Raw genomic sequence first — 25,365 nt, forward strand, 5'->3', positions numbered from 1 at the left:
GGGTAAGCGGTGCGACAAGATGTAACGTCTCTGTCTTCCAACGAGGTCTGCGGGTCGCGGCTAACCTTCGGCGCGAGGTTTGCGGCGGGAAAAATGTGTGTTTCGGTGTGCCGATAGCGGGGCGCCGCAGCCGGCCCCGCCCACCGCGCCCGGCCACTTAGTCGCTAAGACGACGCGCACACCGACCGCCACCCAAATGTAGGTCATGTTCATCTTAATATTAAATGCTATTGCTTCGTTAGCGTACAGAATACAGTCCATGATTGCTATCATATAACTATGGTGTGAATTTGTAGCGCTGTCAGTTACTGAAATGTAATACTCATAAACCTAAGCCTACCTAACTAATATTATAAGCATAATCTGTATTCTGTAACTGACGTTTGCAAGTAAGGTATTAGAAAATGGTTAATTCTTAAGCCTTTAAAGGCATAAAAGTACAGTAATAATATTTAACTTGCGAATTATTTCTTAGACAGAGATATGCTGTCTTTAGGGATGATTTTTCAGCGAGGCTGTTTATTTCACAACACCGTGAACACCGTCTTGTTTTCTGGCCAGATATGGAGCCACGAGCTGTCAAAATGGAGTGGGAAAAAAGGCGGGAATGTGGCACCGCTTTATGTGTAGCTCGTCATTGCGCTGAAACGAGAAGCCTGGTATAGTTTGACGCGAGCGAGCGAGACGTCGAACGCAACGTGGTTTATAAGAAAACCCAAGACGTTGGGCGTGTTTGGTGATGGGCGGGTTGATGGTGGTGGTGGTGTGCCTGTGTGGTGTGCGTACGTGCGGCGTGCGGTCCCAGGTGTGGGTGAGGCTGGTGTGGGCAGAGAGGTTTCCCTTTGTCCACGATACGACGGCTTGAGGCTTCACTTATTAAACGTCCGCACTTAAATTTTACGATGATATAAATTTTCATTGTTGGCTTTCTGAAGGCGCTAAAGGATCTTTGCGTTTTCATAACACTAGTAGGTACACGGCTGTATGGTTCAAGTGTTATCGTATATTTACATGGTATTAAGTTTTTAAATTTTTCACTGATTTCACTGTTTGTTAAGTACTATGTAGAAATTTATATTTTCTATCTTCATATCATGATTTTTTTATATTATTATCTTTCACTTTATAATAAAATAAGATCGAGACCGTAAAATAAAAATAAATTGAACTTTTCTCAATATTTCTAACGCCAATATTAATAAGATATTTTTCTCTTAATTTTTAGCAATAATAAATTTATATTTTTTTAAGAATTTACAACAATAATTCTTTTTCTATCCGAAAATAATTCTCAAATTACTTTTTATTATATAGAAACAAATGTACACATAAGTAATTAAATATATGGGCATTTATTCATATTTTAGAAAATGTTTAAAAATTTGGGCGTAAAAATCGTACTAGAGGCGCAGGTTCAAGTCGCTACTTTATTTTTTTTTAATATTTTTCTACCCTCAGTGTGGAAGAATATTAAAAACATTTATTAATTAACAGAATATCATGTTTATTTAATCCAATTGCTATAATCGGTTGAGCAATAATTAAATAGAAAAATTATTATAAGACTAAATTTACGAAAGTCGTTCGAAAATTTTGTCGTACCTAATTAAAATTGTTTCAATTATTTTAAATTAATTAATTATATAGCATTTAAACTAGTCTAATATAATCTTGTCATTTTATTTAGTTATGGAATCATAATAGGAAGGAGTATATGTACGAATATTTTATTTATATAGATTTGTGTAGGTGTAGGTGTAGAAAATCTAGAAAAATATAGTTTCATACTGTGAAATTAATTAATAATTCATTAAAATTATTTATTTGCCCAGTCGTGACGCAGGAGTAAGAGTGTGTGACTATAAACGTTGGTAACACGTTATGGGTTCTATCTCCAGTCGACGAAATGAAATATTTAATATTTTCATTTCTTGGTTTATTATTGATGTAAAACGCGGTGTTGAGTTCAGCTACTTAACACGCAGTGCCTCCAGAATTCGGCGGAAAGTGAGGAGCGGACTGGGCACACTAGGCTTCCCTCTAGGCATACTCGTATAGCAATATGGTCGGTAGGTAACTACAGCTGAAGTTGTGTTTTTTGTTTTTTTTCTAGTTATTTATGTTTATTATGTAATTTTATACTTTTTAATATATTATCTCAAAAAATATCAAAATAATATAAAAAATAAGTAAAACAATAAAAAAAAAACAAAATTTCCCACATTATCTCCAAAATTTTCCACTGACCCCCCAGCATGTAGTGCACATAGTGTCCTTACGAGTGACTCTCAACGTAACTATCTCTTTTAATACTTATTTGTACACGCACACATACAAAGCCTACCCCCCGTGTAGCGACACAGCGCATCTGTGTGGGTGGACTTCTTTCCTCGCCCCTGTGTGCGGGCGAATTTCTTTCGAGACGTAGTAATAAGGGGACCGTTTCTTTCCCGCTAAGGTTTTAATGTCGACCACGTTTCGGTGGCGAGCGCGCGCCTCTCGCGGTTACTTGGAAACTTTTTTTTTTTCTGTGTGTTCGGACTCAAGTGCAGTGATTGTGCCAAAATGATATGAGACTTTTTTTTAAAACTTTATAAAAAAAAATTGTCTTAAAATTCTGTGTAAGTTAATTTTTTTGTTAAATAATAATAGTTGGAAAACGTTGGAAATATATGTGTATGTATATAAATTTAATTAATGAAAAGTTAGCGCGAGTCCGCAAACTTGGGCGGGCGGAGATGCGTGTTGTTTTCTCTAACCGCAGGTTCATTAGCCTCGCGCACACTACGCCGCGATTAAATCTGCGATAGGCACATATTGTGATAGCATCGAGAAGCTCTCTTCAACCAGATTAATTAAAGTTTTGTTTGTTTTAGTAACTGTTATTATAGTAACAATAGTTGTACTTTTGGAAAGGTATTAGGTTTGTGTAATATATTTTTGAAGAGAGCATTATTTCTTTTAATAAAACCTAAATATAACCCGTTTGTACAGTTTTCTATTTATACTTTCTTTTGTGAAATTAATAATTACCTGTAGTTCTGAAACGTAATAATAAGAAATATAAGAATATAAACAAAGAATAACAGTTATCATATATTCTTATTAAAAATGAAGGCAAATCATTTTAGCGGATAGCTTAATAAAAATATCTTTATGACTTTTCAGTAATAGGTAAAGATAAATAATTCTAATTTTTGTTTAATTGGGTACCAAAGTTTTTCTCGTTTAAAACGTAGCGCTTTTGTTTTTTATATTAGTAAGGTATAATATACAATAGTTAAGTAAAAATAAAATAATTATATTATATCTTTAGAGAGAGAATAATAATTATGTTTTCATACTATAGAAAACTACTATAAGTTATTTGTCTTCAAAACCGAACAGAACTTTATAGGACACGTATGTAAAAAAATTATATATATATATAGTTCAATATATATAACTGTCACAATTATTCCACACGTCAAAAACTCATGAATATTAATCCCACCATATTAATTCGGCGTCATTATTCGTTAACCTTGGCGAGGTTGTTAAAAAGTAAGTGCGAACTCCCATTAGACGCTCCCCTAACTTCCACCTGCACCTCGTAATTGTCGTTTAACTCATGCCACTTTGTGACAACTTTTTGACAATGATGACACATTATTATATGAGTATGTATTTTGGATTTATGTAAATTATTTTAATACATATAAGAAAAATTCTAGAATATAAAGAGTATGACACTTAAATTTTTTTTGCGATTATTAAATTTCGATTTATTGATTGATAGGATTTAAAAAAAACACGATTCGGGAATAAATACAATGGAAAAAGAACATTTTGACGTTTCTTTTTTAAGACATTAAAAATATCTATTATTAATTCATATATCTTTAAGACAAATTATATATTGTGAAAAATGTAGTTCTACTATTAGTGTATATCACTACCAAGCTAATTTGTTATACTAATAAGATTTACTGTTCGCATTTTTACGATACAAGCTTATGTTAAGGGAATTGTTTACAAATGGAAAGTTTTTTTGGTATCTAAAAAGACGATATTTTCATTTATAAAATAATTTAGATTTAATATTGAACGACAATAAATAAAACACTGTATTAAAAACATGGCTTTATAAGATAAATAAAAAATAGTTATAGCTTAGCTTTTGAGTTGAGGTGGACATTTAGCAATATTACTCTCAAAACCTAAGATCCTCTTCATCCACTTCTACGCTTTGCTTCTATCAATTAAATTACTTACTTAAATTACTAAACATATTTATTTATATATTTATCCTTTTAAAATAACAAAACAAGTCTAAAGATATAAAATCTATTAAGAGCTTTAAGTGTTATACTAATTTCATCTTCTTATTGAAATACACGTCAAATAACTTTGCGTTGGGCTGGGAACTCATTAATTCTTGTTAATTCCGGGGGAGTGGGTGGCAATGTTTGCAAGCAGCTTGTTGTTTTCGTTAGTCTTCGCCCTTTCGATCGTCTTAGAATATTTGAAATGCTTTTATAGGTTGGTATGTAGATACATATAATGTATAAAAGGTAAGAAAAGATATATTTATTTATTTATTTATTTATTGATCCACCAACATTTGTTTACATCAATACATACAAAAAAGATACATAGTACATGGAACTAAGACTAAATGTAACAAACACTTACAGGTAGATACATCTTGCTATGTTAGACCGAAAATAAACTCCTAAGCGTAGAAAACAACACAGAACAAAAAAAAAATTAAAGAAATGTTAAAATTAATATATTTTTAGCATGTTTGACTTTTGGTGTTCAATATTACTCGAATCTTGCTAGTTGAATCAGCATTAATGTCAAATAGGTCACTGTACTCATTAACCAACTTGCAAAGTCTAGGAACAGGAGAGTATTATAATAAGTATTATAATAAGGTATTTGATTTTTGCGATTAATAAACTTTAGTCCATAGAAATTAGACTACCCAACAGTCAATGTACCCGTGACCAGGGTCTTTTTAAACTTTGGGTTTCCAAAAATGTATAATGTGAAATATACCCCATATATCACATTTAAATACATCAATGATTAGACTCCTAGCTCTATTATTAGGCTCAGAATAGTTAACATAAGTAAACTATTTTAATATATATAAAAAATATAAAAATCTCCTATGAAAACCAAATCATCGCTAAACAAATGTGATGACTTCTAGACCGGTATTGATAGTTTTTAAATAGATAAAAAGGAGGAGGAATCTACAAATCTTCTAAAACAGAATATAAGATTGCATTAAGAAAACACATATTCCCTTCCATATATTACTCCAGTAAGGTTTTTAATACGTGACGATGCTCGCATTCCGTACGATTTTTAAGTACTTGATTGTGTGACGTTGTTTATTGTCACCAATATTGCAAGGGGCCCCTTTGTTTTATACGTAAAAATGTATTTTATGTTTACTTATACGGCATTATTAAAATTTAGGGGAGGCACATTTGTTTTTTATTGGGGTACTCTTTTTTTGTCTCCGTGCCTTTAATAATTTTTGGATTTAATCGTTTTTAATGGCACTCACTGACTAGTGGTTCTAGATAATAATGATTACTATTCTCTCTAAGTTAATGTTTTGAGACCATTAATGATTTTTAAAAATATTCTAGAAGGCATATTTTCTGGCAAATTCTGGAAGCGTTTGGTGTTGAATAGCAGAACTTAAAGCCGCGCTTTGACTCATATTTAAAACTATTACTAATCATAACATGGATGTTTCCATCGTTAAGCTTAGTCAAGCTCGTTCTTTCTTTAACACAATCAGGCCAAGAAAATGTAAAATTAAAAATAAGGAAAGTTATTAACTTTTAACAATTTTCCTTTTTCGTCTCATCTGCGCTCACAATTGGGCCCATCAGGAACATCTATTACCAGCCCCATGCATATAACATTTCTACACGAAGGGAATCAATACGAGCACAAATTCCTGAGGGTGTCCCAAGAGACCTTTCGGACATGGATAATGATCGTCTAGCGACGGTTACAAATAGGTTAGCAAATGTAATATCCGCCCGGACCCTGCGTGAGATATTCAAATAGGCTAAGACGCTCTCGGACATCCTGATTTCAGGGCTTTGTTGACTTTCCATTTTGGTCCATCTTTCCCTAGTTATTTGAGTTTCATGGGAAATTTCATAATGTGATAGCCAATTTATAGAAGACGGAGACAGAAACTGTTGGGAATTTTCGTTTTCTCTATTATAAATTATGTTTATCTATATATATATATAAAAGGAGATGTGACGGATGTTTATTTTCATAATACATCATAATACAATCACTAAGAAGGGATTTTGAAAAATATTAACCCAGACGGGGTGAAAAAGGGGTTGTAAGTTTGTGTGGAAGAATCTTTAAATCGCCACCGATCCCCCCCTAAACTGAAAATTATTTCATAAACATACTTAATAAATATTCGTATAGGTCAAGCGGGCGAAGCTGCCCAGGTCGGCTAGTTGAACCTAAACAAAAAAACAAAACACAGGATATGCTCTAAATTGTAATTGAAGATTTTAAAATCTCTCACTCAAAAAGTAATATCGGACAATAGAGAGCAAAACAGAAATGGATGTAATGTATCTTTACCCCATTTCCCGGTTGCTTTGTGGAAGGGTGCAGGGCCGGGTAACGAGCACCACTTGGCCCCTACATGCTTTATTATTTACGGCCTTCGCCCCATGCTACGTTTTTAAGCTAAGATTTTATTGGTGCCCTATTCATGAGCTAAATCCACTGTGAATCTCGGCGTTACATGCTACAGTGGTTTTGTTTTCGTAATTTTAGGGCGTTTTGTAATTTTATTTGGCTTATAGCGAAAATATTTCTATTTTTGCCAAAAAACTAGGGAGTAATTATAAAATGAAATATTGTTTTTATAATGTTATTTATGTTCATCAATAGTAGATTTCTTTTCAAATTAGTGGTTCTGAAATTATAGAGAAAATTGTGCTTATTAAATTAATTCCTTCCAGAATTAAAATGGGGATTGGAGTGAACACTAGGTTCCCAGATTCCCTCTGCCTACCCAGCTATATGCGGGTTTTAGCTTAAAGCTAACAACAAAAAATTGTTCTATTTAATCAATATCTACGATTAATCTAAGAACACATTAAATCAATTGCCAAAAAACACAAACAACCCAAACCCGGTATTATTGACAAAAATATTACAAGCCTTTATTGAGCGGGAATCAGGGTAAACACGGGTAAAGGCAGTAAAAAGACATGGTAAGAGTTCACCCTTGTAGAAATTAAGTTTAACATCCCGATCGACATATCGCGTTTCGCAAACATCTAACAGTCTATACCCTATGAAGGGGAGTACGTGGCGTATGTAAGATACATTTTATAGTAATTGGCTGACTGGTTCGCATAGAATTTCTATTTTACCTGCTTATGATGATGGAATTGGAGGGTTGTGTGTTTAACATGTGTTGGGTCAGTCAGTGTGCCCCGATTTGTTTTATTAATATAATAATATAAAATAATAATATGTTTAAATGTAAAGTAATAGCTTTAATAAGTGTAGTTAATGAGTCTAAATGTAAAAATAAATGAAGAATATGAAGAAATATTCTACACTTTCTTATATAAATTGGTGTAACGATACTATAGGGTACAAATTTCCCTATAAAATTATATAGTTTTGAGGAGAGTATAATTGATTAGGGCTTCTAAAAGATCAAAGGGGTTGTTACAGAAATGTCTTGTAACTTCACACGGGGGCTAACCGAGCGTGCATATCGGGGATATTTTTTTTATTCGAAGCTATCTTTATAACTCAATAAAAAGCTTATAATATTTTTAAGGAATATTCTTATTTTATATATGGTGTTATAGTATCTATAAATTTTGAAATAAAAAATTACAATTATTTTTACTGTGCCGTACGAAATTTGCTGTCGTTCTACCAATTATTATGATAAAACATCCAAAACAAGCAGTTCTAAAATAAACGTCATATTTGAAAGTTTTATTCCATTACAAAAAAAAATCAAAAGAAAAAAAAACATGTTAAAGAAATTTAAATATCATTTTAAAAATTTCTTTACACAAAATAGTTTATATCAAAATAGAAATACTTTATTTCATACAGTTGATTTGGTCCGGATGTTCTCGCCCTCGCTCTGATTGTGCGTGCTACGCTCGCTTTGTAGCTTTGATGCTACGACTGCCAATATACCGTAGCCGCGTAGCGACTTGCGTCTTTGTGATCTGATAGTATTTTTGAGTTTTGACTCCTATTTTATTATATTTCTAATATTTATCAATTTAGTAGTTGAGACCTTCGTGGTCCAGGGGCACAAGGGGCACAGTCACACGACTGTAACGTGACGGTTGTGGGTTCAATCCTCACTCAGGGGAATAAATTATTATTTATTATTTTTTCCATTTCTTCCTAAGTGCGGGACGGAGTGTCTTTACACTAGGTTCCCTCTACCTAAACTGTTATGTGCGGGATTGAGCGTGAAGCGAATAAAAAAATCATAATATAGTGCACTAATCTAATATTTATTTTATTATTCAGAAAAAAAATTGAAAATTCTGTGCTGTAAAAATAGTACAAATATATAAATTTAAAATGTTTTTTTGTTATTTTCGAGACTTATTTATCCTTTAAAATTATGTTTTTTTTTCAGATAAAAGAAATATGGCGAACTTTATTAAGAAAATAAGTGCGGGATTCACCAGCTGTGCATCCGAGTGTAACATCCGTCGATGTCCACGCGTAGCTATGTGACGGATATTGTGAACTGTTCTTGACTTTTTTATTTCTTAAGCTATATGTCATATATGTATACGAATATAATCTGTGTATTTGAATGTTTTTAATCTGTGGATGATGCATCTATCGAGTGAAGTGAGTTCTACTACAAACGGGCTAGGGCATGAAGCGCCTTCCTCAAGTTATGGCAACGCGTTGCCGAGTCAGCCTTTAACGGCTGAACTACTTGCAGAGAGGACTTTGGAAGGTCTTCTTGCTGATCACCCGGGCGAGCTGGTTAAAACCGGAAGTCCGCATGTGGTAAGTTGTCGTTTTTCTGGATGAATTGGTTAATGTTTTTTTCATTAGACTCGAATTTTCTTAAGTAAAATATTATATTTAGATGATTTTATGTTTCAGTAATAAAAAACTCTATGTATTTCTATCTCAGGTATGCACAGTACTGCCACCACACTGGCGGTCAAACAAGACCCTACCAGTTGCGTTCAAAGTGGTCGCCCTCGGTGACGTCGGCGACGGCACCTTAGTCACGGTGAGAGCAGGCAACGATGAGAACTGCTCCGCTGAACTTAGAAACTGCACAGCAGTTATGAAGAATCAAGTCGCCAAGTTCAATGATTTGAGGTTCGTCGGAAGAAGTGGTAGAGGTAAGTCGAGTAATTATTTTTAAATTAATTTTTACATTTTAAGCATTGAGTGAGAAACAGAGAAATTTATCATATTTATTCTGAGTAGATTTTGAACCGCTATGGTGTAGCGGCACAACGTTTGGCTGAAACGCGGGTAGTGGGTTTGATTTTGGGGAATAAGTTGTTCCCCATTTCCCCACTCTGGTAACAACACAAATCCTTTGTGGTGTTTTGGTTATATTGAGCTTGCATAGGGAATGGAGTGTCTTAACACTAGGTTCTCTCTGCTAAAAATCGATTATAAGTATATATATGTAATTACATACATTCTTATTGCTCTATTACATTATTTTTATTCACATAATTAAATTAAAAAGCATTTAATTGTATAAAGGACAACACACAACACAGCCACTTAAGTAGTTTATATAAAGTAATTGTGTTTCAATGGTCAGAAACACCTCAAGTGTTAGACGGCGCTATATCGACTTATGCGGAAGGCGATTGACCGGGTTATTTTGCTTAAGAATTACTTACATTGGGAATAATTTACATATTATATTCATAACGTTTTAACTTATATTTAAAATATAAATAACAATATTAATAAATAGTGTTAATGCGGCGTTGAGTACCGCCACTCAACCCGTAATGGCTCTAGAATTGCGTGGAAAGTGGGGAGAGGGAAGGGGGGGCAAAGTGTCTTAGCAATAGGCGCCTTTTGCCTACCCTGTTACCTGCTAAATACAGCGTAAAGCTGAAAACAGATAATATTTATTTTTTTGTGATTTGTATGTTTCTTGCTTAATGGTGGTTATTTTTACTAACTATAGAAACATAGACTTTTAATGATTTTTAATTTAAAATAATAACAAAATCATCTTTCTTCTATAGAAATTACTCACAAATCCATACAGTTATTTACGATACAATCTTTCTCATCCCCTACAAAAAGTCCATACACAAAACACATTCAATATTTCATGGGTTTAGTTCAAAACATATATCTGAATGTTTACGATAATGCAGACGTCTACTCATAAAAAAAAACGCCCTCCCCTGAGTGCGTACTCAAAACAAAGCAGCGCCTCTTGCTTTTGAATATTTCAACAGGTCTTCTCTTTGTTGAATATTAAGTCAATGGGGGTAATTGATCTGTTAAGACTACTACATTAAGGATAACAGTGTTGCCATAAATTTTAATGTTGAAAGGCCATTGCGTGTATTATATTTATATTTAAATGTTGCTAGCTATTAGTTTTTTTGCATTTCCAAATCAAGCTATTCATGGAATAAGTTTGATTTGCCCTTTTATTTTATTAAATAGATTTCAGAGAATCAAATTCTGGTTCTATCTAATAAAAGAAAAAATACACGGCAGAATAGAAACAGGCAGAAGAAACCTAGTATTAAGATACTCCGTTCCCCAATTTTCCACTGAACTCTGATGGCATTGCATTTTGAATGGCGAAACCCAATGTCGGGTTTTTGCTTTGATGACGGAGCGAAGAAATGAAAATATTAATAAATAACAATTCATTCCCTCGAGTGGTGAACGAACCCCCAACCGTCGCGACCTTTTTCCCATGCGCCACCACGGGTTCAATTGTTTTTACTTGTTTTAGGAAATAATAAATTCAGTGGAAAGTGGGAAAGAACTGAAATAGATAAATGCTCATTATTTTTTAATATTACTTAAAAGTATTTAATACTTATTTACTCTAGTGTGTGTGTAAAGTGACGCCAGCGTGACATCCTAACTGTTATATGTGTGTGTGATAGACCAGAACTAATCGCCAGTTTAACTTAATACGCACTTAGGTGTAACCGACTTAAGTCTAGTACTTAGACGGACGTTGCACTTATGGAACTTCGCAATTACGGATCTTCTTACCGAATGAAAACGATACTCGGTGTTTAACCCTTTGTTGGTTTGCAAAACCACATTCTTGTAAGACGGTGTTCGTTGTAGTGGACATATTAATTGATTATGTAATAGATTTTAAATTTATTTTCATGGGCGTAGGAATAGGCCCTGTGGTACGTGCCCACCCCAGAATAGTTGTGTCCAGTTAAAAAACTTTTGTTAACAACAAATAAAAAAAATTCTACGTATCTGTTCGTAGCTAAAATCTAGAGACCAAGGAATTGGTTGGAACCAAGGTTGGTTGGGAATCTAGTGTTAAGACATTCCGTTCCTTAAGGCATTTCTGTTCCCCACTTTCGCTGATTAGGAATATTAAATATTTGATTTCTTCAAGTGGAAATCGAACCTACAACCTATCGTGTTTACAGCATACATAACTAATATTATGAGCATTCACAAAATTTCACAAGTTGTCAACAAGTAGGTAAGTTATTAGCATATGCGCGAACAGATACGAAGGGGGGGCACCGCGGAACTATTCCCATCCAATATTCAAACAAACAGAGGCACATAAAACTTACATGTTTAGGGGTCGAATGGAACATCAAACTGTAAACTCCGTCTCATATTCAAATAGGGGGTTAACGAAGTGAAATAAGGGAAGGAATTCAGTGAAGGAAACTTGCAAGTTTTACCTCTATTTCTCATATTTTCTGGCTATACGTTGATTTATTTTGTTTTTAAATTTATGAATATTAATACTATTTTATTAGGTCAAGTTGTAACTAAGTAACTATATAATAAAATCTAAGAATTTTTATATCATCATGAAAATTGCCAATTATATAATTAAATTAGATTAATACAATATTATGGTACTTTAGAGTTGGTGTGATGATGGAATTGGAAGATGGCTGATGGAAATCTTAGACTGTTTCGTAGTAAACATATCGAATTTGTGCCCATTCCATTTGTCTTATCAACTGTTGAAAAACACCGTGATTTTAGTTTTTTAACCTACTAATTCATTACAAGTAGGTTAAATTGTTATTTTCCAATATTTACTATTGGAAAATATCTTTAATTTCAGTTGTACGCGCATTTCAGACGAAAAATTCTTCCTAAAGTAGGGCACGTAACCAATGGAAAACCAAAACGAATTTCCTTAGTCTAAACCAAACAGGGGTGACTCATTAACATTTCCTTAAACAAACAAAAGCTTTTGGCCAGCGAGTGCACAAAAAACCAATATAGCTAAACGGGAAAGTGGAAAAGAAGTTAAGAGGTGTCTATTTGTCACGTTCCTTCCTGAATAACGTTCTGCTTTCCAATTAAGGGTGAGCGTTCTCTTTGTTTATCTTAAATGCGAGAAAATCTCACTCAAATTATCGAGCAAAGGACCAAGGGGAGATCGGCCGTTGTTTCGACCCAGGATAAAAAGTAGCGTAATGCTGACGGACGCGACGGGGCGCGGGGAATTTTTAATAAGCGAAAAATTTAATGAGGACAGGACCCCGTAGATTTTTTTGTCGGTTTTAGCGTGTCAGCTTTATTTAGAAACTTAGTGATCGTTGCTATCTTAATTGCTTTTACTCTCAATTTAGTATCTACAATGTGGTAGCTAAATCGATGAAAAAATATTTTTTCATATTCCTGACGACACGTAGATCCGTAGTCTTGATGTCTAAAATTAACGATATCGATGGAATTCTAATTTTAGTTATCTTTAATTTTAGATATCTCGACCAAATGTTTTTTTAATAATGATTTAAGTGAAGCGAAAGTAAGTTTATTGTTAGATTTTGATAAGTATCACAATGGATATAAATATACTAAATCTATAATTCGTTGACTTAAATTGCTGTTTGTCCTAGCTTTTATAAGTGTAATAATTTAAGTATTCCTAATTTTATTTTCCAAATTATAATTGACCATAATATTCATAAAAAAACTAATGAATATATCGCAGATTTGCTTTTTAAAATAAATTATTTAATTTGTACAAAAAGCACCCGTTTCGTCCTTATTATGTCTCCCTCGCAATAAGCGAACAATTTACTGCGTCAGTAGTCAAGGACATCTGCTAATCGATTGATTGAAATTCCTTCGAACCGTCGACTTAAAATATTTAGAGTATGGTATGGTATGGTGTATGTTTAGAAATGTATGTAAATATATATTTCAACATCCAATACCTATGGTGTTATATTGAAATATTTCTCATATTTTCTTTAAAAAAATGTAAACAAATAATGGAAATGCACAGAATACTTTACATAATTCATAAAAAAATACATATATGTCTAGTTTAGTGACATAATATAATCCGGGGAATCCAGGGAACCTAGTTTAAGACACACCGTTCCCCAATTTTTGAGAAATTGTGTGTTGAATGGCGATACTCATCGCCGTGATGTGTTTACGAGAAGCTACGAAGATCTCAATAGTAAAATATTACTTTGTTAAGCAAATTATTAGGAAATACGAAGCACGTTTTAAAAAGCTTTAAGTACACGTGTAAGTATTATCAATTTTCAATCAAAAAAATCAATTTTTTTAGAATTACGAATATCGATTTGTATTCTTTCCTATATACTAGTAAATATTAAATATTTTCGAATCGTATAAACATATAGGATAGAATTTAGCAGGTTTACTTTCTATTAAATATAGTATAATAACAAATATGATAGGATTCAACGATAGCAACGATAGTTTTATGCAACTACGTCCATGTTACGCCATAACAGAGCTGAATAATTAAAGTTGGGATTCTTAACTCATAAGGAAAAACGTTCACTTGACTTGAATTATATAAGCATATACTCTTAGTAAGACAGATAAAACAAAGTGACAATATTTTGTGTCTAATTTCTCTGTTAGTGTCATTTCTGGTGAGGAGATTTTATTCACTTACAAATAAAAAATATTTATTAATAAATTATCCTTACGTTATAATTTTGTCAAATATTTCAAGTAACATTACGGTGATAAATATATTTCCATTCTGCCTTGTTTACCTATTTATTATGAGAAAAAGAAAACTAACTCAAAATAACAGGTTACCTAGCAGGCACCTAAGCTTAAAACTTGACTATTGTTTCAGCATTCTACAAGAGGCTTGTTAGTCAAACATCGTTGGCGACGGCACAATACGCTAACCCCGGGGTGGGATATTATTTTTGTATGGCAACGTGAAAAGATCTCCACCTCACCTTTCGCCATTAACTCGAGATCCCCTTTGATGCACTGCCTGGTTACCCTAACGTCTAATGGTTTTAAATTTGCCTTGTTATTATGGTATGCGGCGTGCTATTTGAGATATGAATTAGCTGATATATTTTAAAATTACGCTTTATTAAGTAATATAAAAGTAATTTCATGAAAAACTGTATTTTATGAAATTACTTTTGTATTACCTAACTTCCTTCTGTGAATTGCCTAAAAGTTCAGTTCAGTTATCCAGTTCCAGTTTTAACATAAAATGTTTGATACACTTTCCCCATCCTAAGAGACCTTAATAATATCCTTAAATGTTATATGCACAATTATTCTTTTAGGTTATTTTCGTCGTAATTAAGAAAAAGTTAAAAATAAGCTTTATCTATAAGCGCAAACTTACCCCACATTAAAAAAGGCATTTATTTCAATTTTTATTAATTTAAACGAGACGCTGCTAAATGGGAGGAATTCATAAGCGCGGTGATGAGAGAGAGTGACGGTTCGTTACGTAGGGTCCTCTATAAAAGAGAGGGAAGGTCAGATTTCTTTTGCCCGTCTTTTGCAAGTTCTCCTTTCCGTTTTTAATTATTGAACCACTCATTCCTAATTATTATTATTAGCATTGGGGAGTGGTGAACATTTGAGGGTCTCGAAGTAATATTGACCGCTCGGCTTGAGGTGCGTCGGGGGAGGTTTTTTAATTGTACACGCTTTTGACTTCACTCTTGTTCTTTTGAGACGCTTCAATAAACTCAAATTTTACGGTGTCTCGCTTGTAGATGTTCGTACTTTTATTACCTACTGGGGGTTCGTTATTTGTTCTATTTATGCTCAAATCATAAAATTTCTTATCTATATATATAAAATCGAAAGGTCACTCACTCATCACGAAATCTTAGAAACTACATGTGCTAGGAATCTCAAATTTTGCATAGGAGTTACTTATAGGACGTAGGTGCTCGCTAAGACGGGAATTTGCAATATTCGACTTCTGAGGGGTTGTTTTTGGGGTCGAAAGTTTGTATGCAACTTCGTTACTACAAATGCTAGAAGTCCCAAATTTTGCATAGACGTCACTAGGACGTAGTCATGGAGACAGAAATTAATAATAACATAGTTCACGCGGGTGTAACCGCGGGCGGGCCGCTAGTTTAACATAAAATAAAGAAATATAAATAATTAAATTACATATATAACTCAATCAAAATAATTAATTAACTAATCTAGCCTACACAAATATCACAAAGGTAACGTTGACTACACACCTGAGGGTACCTGAGGGAAGTATCCCGCAGCCAATTCGCTAATGTCCCTAAACCTATCGGTGGGCATTACGAACGAGTATTTTATATCCAAATTGCTTCACTCTAAGCTGAAAATCCCCAGTAAGCCATGAAACCGAGATCAAAGGAGCTTCGTGGAGCATCACGATTGTGGCTCATTTTTTATTTAGCCGCCGTAGAACTCTTATCTTAACGCCCCCGCCTACTTTATGACGTTATAAAGCTGATTTTTAATCTAACTGTGCGGGAAAATTGCATTTTCTATTGTATTTCAATCTCTGTTTTTTTTTTGTAAGGTAATTGTGTTTTTTTTTGTTTAGTAGTTAATATATATCTAATATATATTTAAAATATAAAATATAGTTAATATATATTTAAAATTCATGGAAACTATCAAATTAGTGAAAAATTCAAATGTAAACTGTACTTTTTATGCAATTTAGACAATTTATTTGTTTAAGGTTCTATTTTTGTAAATAAAATTACCTTTTATTAGTTTTTACAACCACTTATGAATTAGTTTCTTTTATATATAAACATCAAATAAAATCACATTGCCTTTACGTTAAATATCTAAGGCTGGCTATCTTGACGTAGCTGATGGTCGTTACGTTATCTCGTACTTTATAAAAACTAAATATTATTCCAATCCAAATTTTCACCATAAATTCTAAAATAAAAAAAAAAATAAACACACTAATATCCAAATATTGAATACACCCACCATATATTTGCTTAAAACATATTCGATTTCCCGCTATTGTATGTAACATGCAAACATACATATTTTTATGAAGAGCAGAGAGTGGCGCCCCTCGGGATCAATATCCGCAGTTTATGAAGTGTCGCACGTGCAGCCTGCAATATGTCCGCCGGGGAGACGGAAGTCTTTTTATGAATAACTTCGATGATTTATTAAGTGTACGCGTTACGCGTTTCTCCTTGCGCTTTTTTTTTGATTCTTTTTTAAGTGGGAAATCTATTTTTTTTGTATGGAATAACAAATTGAAAAAACTTATAAAAGTTGATACACTGAAGTAATATAATTATTATTTTTTCTACAATATACATATAAATTTTCACCTTTTTTCATTTTTTTCCTTCATTTATATAGTAAACGTACAGCCACACTTAGCAAATGTCATAACTGTAGGTTCCGGGGAAGTATTCTATATGTTTTGATTACGTGGTAAATTTTGGATAAAAAGCAGCAAAAACGATACAGAAATGCTAATATCTTCAGAATACTTTCTACGTTCCAAGGCACACCAGTCTTGAATATTTATATTAATTTCAGCCGGATACCTTCACGAGATCTCGAGATAAATCGAGAGAGATCTTGACAGACGAAAAGACGGACAATAAAGTAATCCTATAAGGGTTCCGTTTTATCCTTTTGAGATACAGAACCCTAAGTGACGCGTCACACACACACACATATATGTGTACTAACGTATTTAGTAAGTTTTCAAAGAACACATATATTAATAATTACTAGGGAGTAAGTTATATCAGTGCGTATAACAACGCGAAAGGCACGTTCACGTACGCCAAGGAACCGAAAGGAACTTGTTTCAGCTTTTGGCTCTCATCCAGATGTAATGCTAACTTTTGTTTGTCATAGCAGCTTGCCAATTTCTTTTTCATTCACAGTGAATTGGTACACCCAAATTCACCTCGTAAGTGACAGTTTAGTCAAAGTCAAGGAAGTATTTAGAAATGTGGGTATTTCGTTATTAAAATTGAAATATAAGACCTGTGGAAATAGAATATTCTGGAATTATTGCTTATATATCACCTTATAACATAATACTCTATATCATTTTTAAATTATTGAGACCAGTCGTGGCACAGGGGCAGAAGGTTCTGAGGTTGTGTGTTCGATCCCCACTTAAGAAAATTAAATATTTATGTAAATTTATATTTTCATTTCTTCGCTCTGGCACCAAGGCTAAAGTCCGGCGTCAAATTTCGCCAGTCAACACGCCAATACTTCGAAAATTGCAGCGGAAAATGGGAAACAGAGTGTCATAACACTAGGTTCCCTTTGCTTACCCTAGTTTTTGAATTAATAATATTTGAACATACAAACCCATAACCAATAAGCCAAATCCGAATCAACCATGAATAGTATGTAATTACCGCAAACTTTACGTGCTAAATGAATGGCATAGCCAGTATCTGTTTACCGCTTATGAAGCCTAGATTGCGACCATGAATTTCACCAGAATCACCATTAGGTATGTGTCGATATGGCAGCGATTGTTCAAACGCTTGCCGCCGTGTTTGCGGCTGTTCTGCGGTGGATGTGTTACGATGGCAATTCCACTGCGTCAATGTTCCCGTTCCCTATACTTATTGCCTTAATTTTAGGAACATAATTCATATGGTGGTCTACATTACTGCTTGTGTACTGTTTGTGTTGTTTTCGGCAGTTTTGGAGTGGCAATGGATGTTCAATAGGTTTGAGGGTTAGTCAACATTATGTTGATGTCGTTTGTAGTTTCTAAACACTTGTTAAGTGATAGGATACCACCGCATCGGCTGGGTTTCGTATAGATTGTGTTCTGATGATACAAGAGTTGGTTTTGGTGAATCGTTTATATGGTTGTTTTAGAGGACGTTGTGGCACAGTTGTTTAACATCACGGTTGTAGGTTCTATTAGTACTTGGGAATTAATTATTTCCATTTCCTTGGTATGGTAATAAAATAAGGCCCAGTGTTGAGATCCACCTTTCAACAAGCGATGTCTCTAAACTTAAGCAGAACCTGAAGAAGGGAGTGTCTTAGCACTAGGTCTTGTCTTAGCACACCACGGGCTGTTTAATTTAATTTTAATCGTTTCATGTGTAAAATTTTCATTTTCCCTATTTTTAAAGCGACATTGATATTAAAATTCATATAAAAATATTATAAATTATTAACTATTACTTATCAAAGTTATTTTAGGAAGTCATTATAATTATATACTAGCTTAGTGAAAATAATATTAGCTTTAGCATTACAGACGTGCGTAAATTTCTATCCTATTATTTGACGTAAATTTAAAAGGAACACAGCGAATGCCAGCACGTTCGTAACTGTGACAATTTGCCACAAATCTCAACAGATTCTCCAGGTCCTGAATTCTTGATTTTCTCTTAATATCCTTTAGATATTTTTATACAGTAATAACATGTATTTTATTTTATTATAAAATTGGGTATAGAAAAAATAATTGCTTAATTTTATTACCAGAGCAAAAAAATTATATTTTTGGAATTGAAACCGATTGGAAATCGAACCCCCAACCTTCATATTTACATTCAGACGCCCCCATGCCACGACTGGCATCAAAATTTATATTGTTTTGTTATTTAAATTAACAAAAATAGCTTACATAAGTTTATTCTACATAAAAAAACACTTGTTTAACTTTTATTTCTATTAACAGGTAAATCGTTTACATTAACGATAATGCTAGCAACGTCCCCGCCTCAAGTCGCGACGTATCAGAAGGCGATAAAGGTGACCGTGGACGGACCCAGGGAGCCACGGTCTAAGACGAGACACCACGGCTTCCATCCCTTCCATTTTGGACCAAGATTCGCTCCAGATCCACTGATGGGTTCACTACCGTTTAAATTATCAGGTAAGTGTTGTTTTTACTTAAAAATTGTAAGTTTAAATACTATTTGTTATTGTTGTCTTAAGATTGTTTATAACATATATTTTCTTTTAATTTTTTTTTTGAGACCATCTAGAAATAGTGGTACAGGATGTGACTGCACGATGAGTGACAAAACTCAACACCGTCTGGTTGTCTTATAGCAGATACTACGTAGATGGGAATAGAACCCACATCTATCACTTTTACAGTCAAACGTAACGCCACTACGCCACGAGATCATATACAACATATGAAAATGATATAACGATAAATAGTTAATATCTCAGGCCTCTCGAGAGTCGAATTCTGTTGGATATTAAATTGTCACCGACCTCTGTCACTCGCCCGACGCCTCAAAAGGGGACATTTGACCCGAAAGTTGGACGCCGCTATTAATTATCTACTTCCTTAACCCTCTTTTGACACCTGTAAGAAACAGACGTTGTAAATAATTTTTGTTTAGTGATTTGTTTGGGTTTGGATTTTGTTAATAATATTAATAGTTACGTTTCTTGTTGAATGTGATTGTCGCCGGCTCAATTTTTTTATCTTCACGATATATCTTGCAAATAGCAAACGAGATCCTAGTGTGAAAACACTCCGTTCTCTGTCCGCCCGAATTTGAGATAGGACGTGCCGTGTGACGAAATTTATGTTTGAGCTTTGTAATGGCTTAAAAAGTTACTATGTTAAAATTAAATATAGAAATTCAATTAAATAAGTATGATTAAAGATGACATGATTGCTTGCATTTAAAATCTAAAATCAAAGTAACCATTATTAGGGATCCGTATCATTTTGAACTCCATTCGTCGCCTAGCGTCCACGTTGCCTAGCATTCCCCTTTTCGCACCTTATATATAAGTTTATTAGGTTCTTAGCAAGTATCTATAGTTAAAATGAAAATATCAAACTGTTTTAATTTAGTAGCAAAATAAGCTTTTAATCGATTTATAAGTTATTAGTGGAATAATAATTTACTTGGTATTTATAGTTATTAGCATAAATAAATAAATATCATTTTAGTTTAAACTTTTACCATAAATAAATTATTATTTATATACTATAACTATTGTAGTCCTCTATTTTTTATTATTCTGGAAGCATTGCGCGATGAGTGGCGGAACTTAACGCCATGCTTTGACTCGACACCAGACCGTAGAAAGTGGAAGTTTTGAGTTTTTAATTTCCTCGATTGGGTGTCGAATCTGTCACTTTAACGTGCCCCTGCGCGACTGGTCTCGAGTCAGCTTTTGTTAGACCTTTTATTATCGTAGTAAAATAAATTATTTCATTTAAAATATTATTGGAAGGAAGGTTTTATCTATAAAATTTTAATAGATATAACTAGCATCTTCTCTTGAGATTATCTAAACAATTATCTATACTATAGGTACATAATATAACACAACCTTAAATCAAATTCCTACATACCCATATATCTATATAAATGTAAATAATCAACAAAATTTACTTGAAATTTCTACACGCAAGACTAAACTTTCCTTAACAGAATCTATAGGTGTGGGGTGTTGTCACCTTCATTGTATCGAATAGTGGAAGCTACGCAGAAACCTCGTTAGGGCGGGCGTCAGAGGCCCTTAACTCAATTATACACCTTACTCTTACGTACTACGCAAAGATGGAAGTATTATATGGCATAGGCTAAAGTTTGTTTAGAATTTAATTTTGTTTCATATAAATACTGATATTTAGAAAATTAGTTTAGAAAAATAGATTGCTGTTTTAAGACTGTATTCGTTTTTGTAGAATATTTTTTATTTTTTGCTTAAGCTGTATATTCGATATATAATGTAAGCCTTTTTGTTAACTGTATTTTAGTATCTATAATATATTATATATTATAGACAAAAAAATTAATTGATTTTATTTTATAGCCTAGCAACATTTTAAATTACAAATAGCATAGCAAGTATGAAATTTCCCATATTTTTTGATGATGTCATAAATCTGCCAACAATAGTCTCTCAGGGCAAGTGTACTAAGGAATTTGAAATAAAACAGAGAGTTATTTACTATTTTATTTTATAGTGATACAATAATGTATAGGGATATTTTGAAACATGCAGATAAATATGCCGCTGCCCTGCACCAATAACCCTTCCGAAATCATGATAAATTATCCACACTCACGTTTACGCACGGAGTTCTGTCTTGACATGGAGTTACGAAAACATCATACAGTATTTAATTAATTACTGATATTATATAGTAAGTTTATTCTGAAATTATATGTATATGTTGTTTTTTTTATAGAAATTAAATGTTTAATTTTATTATTTTTCTCCGAATATTCTATAAATTTCTACGTCAACTAATAAAAAATATAACTTTATAATATAACCGTCAAAGTTTAAAATATTCTCTAGCTACTATTTCATCTTTACTCCAGAAAGTTATTTAGAAAATGAATTCTAACTACACTCGAGCAAGAGACAAACAACTCTACGTTTAGTACATCCAGGAGTTCCGCGTCACATCGCCGTGTGAGCGCCACTTAAAGTCGCAGCCTTCGCATTATTAATGAGGGAGCCTTAGAGAAAATTAAATATAGCATTAGGCCCGGAAGCCCGGGATTGAGGGGGGGAAAGGGGGAAGAAAGAGGGGCATAACCCTTCCTCCCACTGCGCGACAATGCGGGTGCATAATTACGCATTTGTAAATTTTAAATGTCCCACCCACTTCATGTAGCCTTTTGTAGCGTGATTCGCGCTTTTACCGAGCCTTTAAACGCTTTGAAATGAATTCACATGATGATGACGCGAGCTCGATTAACTCTAAATGTGAACGATTTTCGTAATATATTATTATATATCTGCTTAAAATTTTACGTGGATACTTTTAAATTACTCTATTTTCAATTTTACAGACGTATAAGTAGTCATTTAATTCAACTTTTCAATCTTTTTCATGCGCTATCACATTCGTGTATTGATTTTGTTTTAAAGTTTCACTACTTTAGAAACTTTGCCATTTTCTATGCCAATCACCAAGTAATTAACAAACTAGAAACACAAAATTAATGATAACCATATCTAATAATTAATGACAATATAAAACAAACAATCTCAACATCCAACCTTGCAATTTGACACAGAAAGGTTAATTAAGCTAAACAAAAAGGGGTAAAACAAAATCAATAGAGGCAAATTCATTAAGTGCTAAGCAGATTGAAATCCAACATGGCGGGCAAGATGGCGGCGGGTTAAGGCGCGTTGACAAAGCGCCGTCGTTAGTTCGCGAGCCCTCTTATTAACCTTATGATGTACGGGAGGCATCCGTCTTGGCTAACGCTAGCATCCCATGGTTTTGCTTAAACTATGCTATAAATTGCTCTATTTTTGAGCTTCCTACGGTATATCTTGTGTGAGAAAAACTTGCAAGCTTTAGTAGTAAGTTGGTTTTATAGTTATAAGCTTTTAAAATGGTTTACCAAAAAGCGTGTTTTTTTTTGTAGATTAAAACGTATTATAGGGTAAAACCCGGATAGTTGCCTCGGACGGATACATGCCTCAGTTTCAAATGCTCTATGTTAGACGTGTTGACAGTGTTTCTTTTTGATCATAATAAGAAGCGTCCCCCGCGTAGGACTCGGTGCCGCATCAGCTGTCGATGTAGGTGCACGAGTTTTGTCCGTGTGAGTAAAAATCTTCCGCGACGATACTTTGACGAGCGTCAGAATTATATTGGCAAGTAATCTCCGTTAAATATAATTATAAATAATTGTGGTTTCAGTAAAATAATTATTTCTTTGATTGCATTAGAGTTTAAATTGCACTGTAATAAACGTTTTGTTGTTAAATATGTTTTATTTATTTTGTAAATAAAAAGGGCAAGTATCCGTATCAAAAAGGATAGCTGCCCTACTGTCTTTTGCGGATTGTTGCCCTGGGGCAACTATCCGTAACTACACATTTTAACGAGCAAACAGGTTTTTTCTTAGTTATTTTTTTCATTTGGTTTTACCTTTTTTTCTTGATGATATTTTTATTGGGTTTTATTATAGTTTATCTTAAATAAAATAAATTATCAACAGCAAAATGCCTTGCAAGTATAAACGAAAGCCAGGCGTGGGGGCGCGCCACAACGACTTAGCTTAGTACTTGCGCTCGAAGATCTAAATAAAAAACAAAAAAGTATCAACGAAATATCCCGGATTTATGGCATAACCTCTCGAACCTTAAGAAATTCAAAATAGCAAATTCAAATAGCAAATTCGATAAAAGAAAATACCAACAACGAAGTTAAAGTTGATAATTATTGTGTAGAATGTTTTGAAAATTATAATTTAACTAAATCAAAATCAGATTGGATACAATGTGAGATGTGTCGAATGTGGTTGCATGAAACTTGTACAACATTCAAAAACCATTGCATGAGATGTGGCAAATTGAAAACCTTGGCTTCTGGTAATAATCAATACTAATGCCAAAGTTATTCCCATAATTATTTTTTAATATTTAACATAAATACTAATATTTAATTATTTTTTTAAATTAAAAAATTACATGTTCAAATTTAAAATTTTAAAACCTTAGTACTTTTAAGTATTGTTTGGGTAATAATTTAACTTCTCTTAGAATTTAGTACTCAATAAAGGATCTCAGTAAATAATTAGGACTGAATACTTATTTAATAGATGCTATGCCAAAGTTAATTCTTTTTTTTTTTGTTGTTCTATCTTTAAAATAAATAGTAATATTTAATTATTATTTTGGATTCTATTTTGTTGTAATTTTATAATTATATTGACTTTGATTAATACTTAATGAAAGATTGTGTTCAATAACAAAAAGTGATTACTTAAATTAATATAAGTTTGTTTTTATTTGAAAAAAAAATAGAGAGGCAAGTATCCCCCGAACCATTTTTAACGTGAGGCTAGTATCCGCCATAGTAGGCAACTATCCTCTTTTTTGGAGGCCACTTAAAACAGGCTGTACTCAAAATTAATAATATTTATATTTGAAAAAATTGGCTAAGTTAGAAGATTAATATACTATGTTTAAGAATACACTTTGAATAGGTATTGTAGTGGTATACATTTCTAATAAAAGAGCTTTTTCAAAAAGTGTGGCAACTATCCGGGTTTTACCCTAAACATAAAATATAATGGTTTTATATTGTGTCGTAACGTTATTTATTATACAATATTAAAGTTAAAGTAAGTATTTAAATAGTTTAAATACACCAGTAGGCCAAATTAGTTTTTAATATGTCAATGGATGCCCATCATGGCGCAGAGACAGGCGTGTGACTGTAAAAGCGAGAGCTTGTGGGTTCAATTCTCATTCAAGGAAACGCTCTGTTAACGAGATAAAAGCACGGCGTTGAGCTCTGCAACTCGACACAGAAAGCTCCAAAATTCGACGGAATTTGAGAAACAGTTATCAAGTTTGTTCTGACTACCTGCTATGTCTGCATACAGCGTGAAGCTAAAAAAAATATCAATAAATTATATAAATAATACAAATAACTAAAATATTACTATAGGTGTAATAATTATCTAATTATTATGGTATTGGAAACTGTCATTAAAATCAAATAGAGATAGAAATTATAATCGGCGATACATTATTAATTGTAATTGATATAGTACGTAGCTATATTGGCATCACAACCATTTGACCTTAATTATCTAGTTATAATATAAAAGGAATTGTCGTAGGTTAGGTTTTTATTCATATTTAAATCAATGTTTATTTATACAGACATATTTATTACTAGTGGACCCGTGCGGGGTTACGCCTGCTTGAAAGAAATATTCATAAAGAAATTGAAAACTAAAGATTCACTCAATTCAGTAAAACAGTTGTATATAATAACTGTTACGGCAATTAGCAAATTTGTCGAACTAAATATTTTAAATTGACATAACTTTTTTGTTTATGAACCGATTGTAATAAAATACCCTATATGTTTTCGGAAGC

At 33.0% G+C, this 25,365-nt stretch overlaps 1 protein-coding gene across 2 annotated transcripts in view; it reads left to right on the forward strand.

Annotated features, from left to right (window-relative positions):
- Window positions 1-25,365, forward strand: part of RunxB (RUNX family transcription factor Runt related B) — a 30,746-nt gene continuing 5,381 nt past the window's right edge. The window contains exons 1-4 of one of the 2 annotated variants that reach the window (XM_085186003.1): window positions 1-198; window positions 8,678-9,063; window positions 9,194-9,410; window positions 19,199-19,396. In XM_085186003.1, coding sequence (XP_085042129.1) covers window positions 8,878-9,063; window positions 9,194-9,410; window positions 19,199-19,396 — 601 coding nt within the window. In that variant the 5' untranslated portion in view covers window positions 1-198; window positions 8,678-8,877. Of the gene's footprint in view, window positions 199-2,435; window positions 2,622-8,677; window positions 9,064-9,193; window positions 9,411-19,198; window positions 19,397-25,365 lie in introns of those variants that run through there. The other variant, XM_085186002.1, reaches the window with a different exon arrangement.

This window comes from Heliconius melpomene, chromosome 5 (genome assembly GCF_056956725.1).
Source record: "Heliconius melpomene rosina isolate 202511_hmr_F chromosome 5, ASM5695672v1, whole genome shotgun sequence".
NCBI lineage: Eukaryota > Metazoa > Arthropoda > Insecta > Lepidoptera > Nymphalidae > Heliconius > Heliconius melpomene.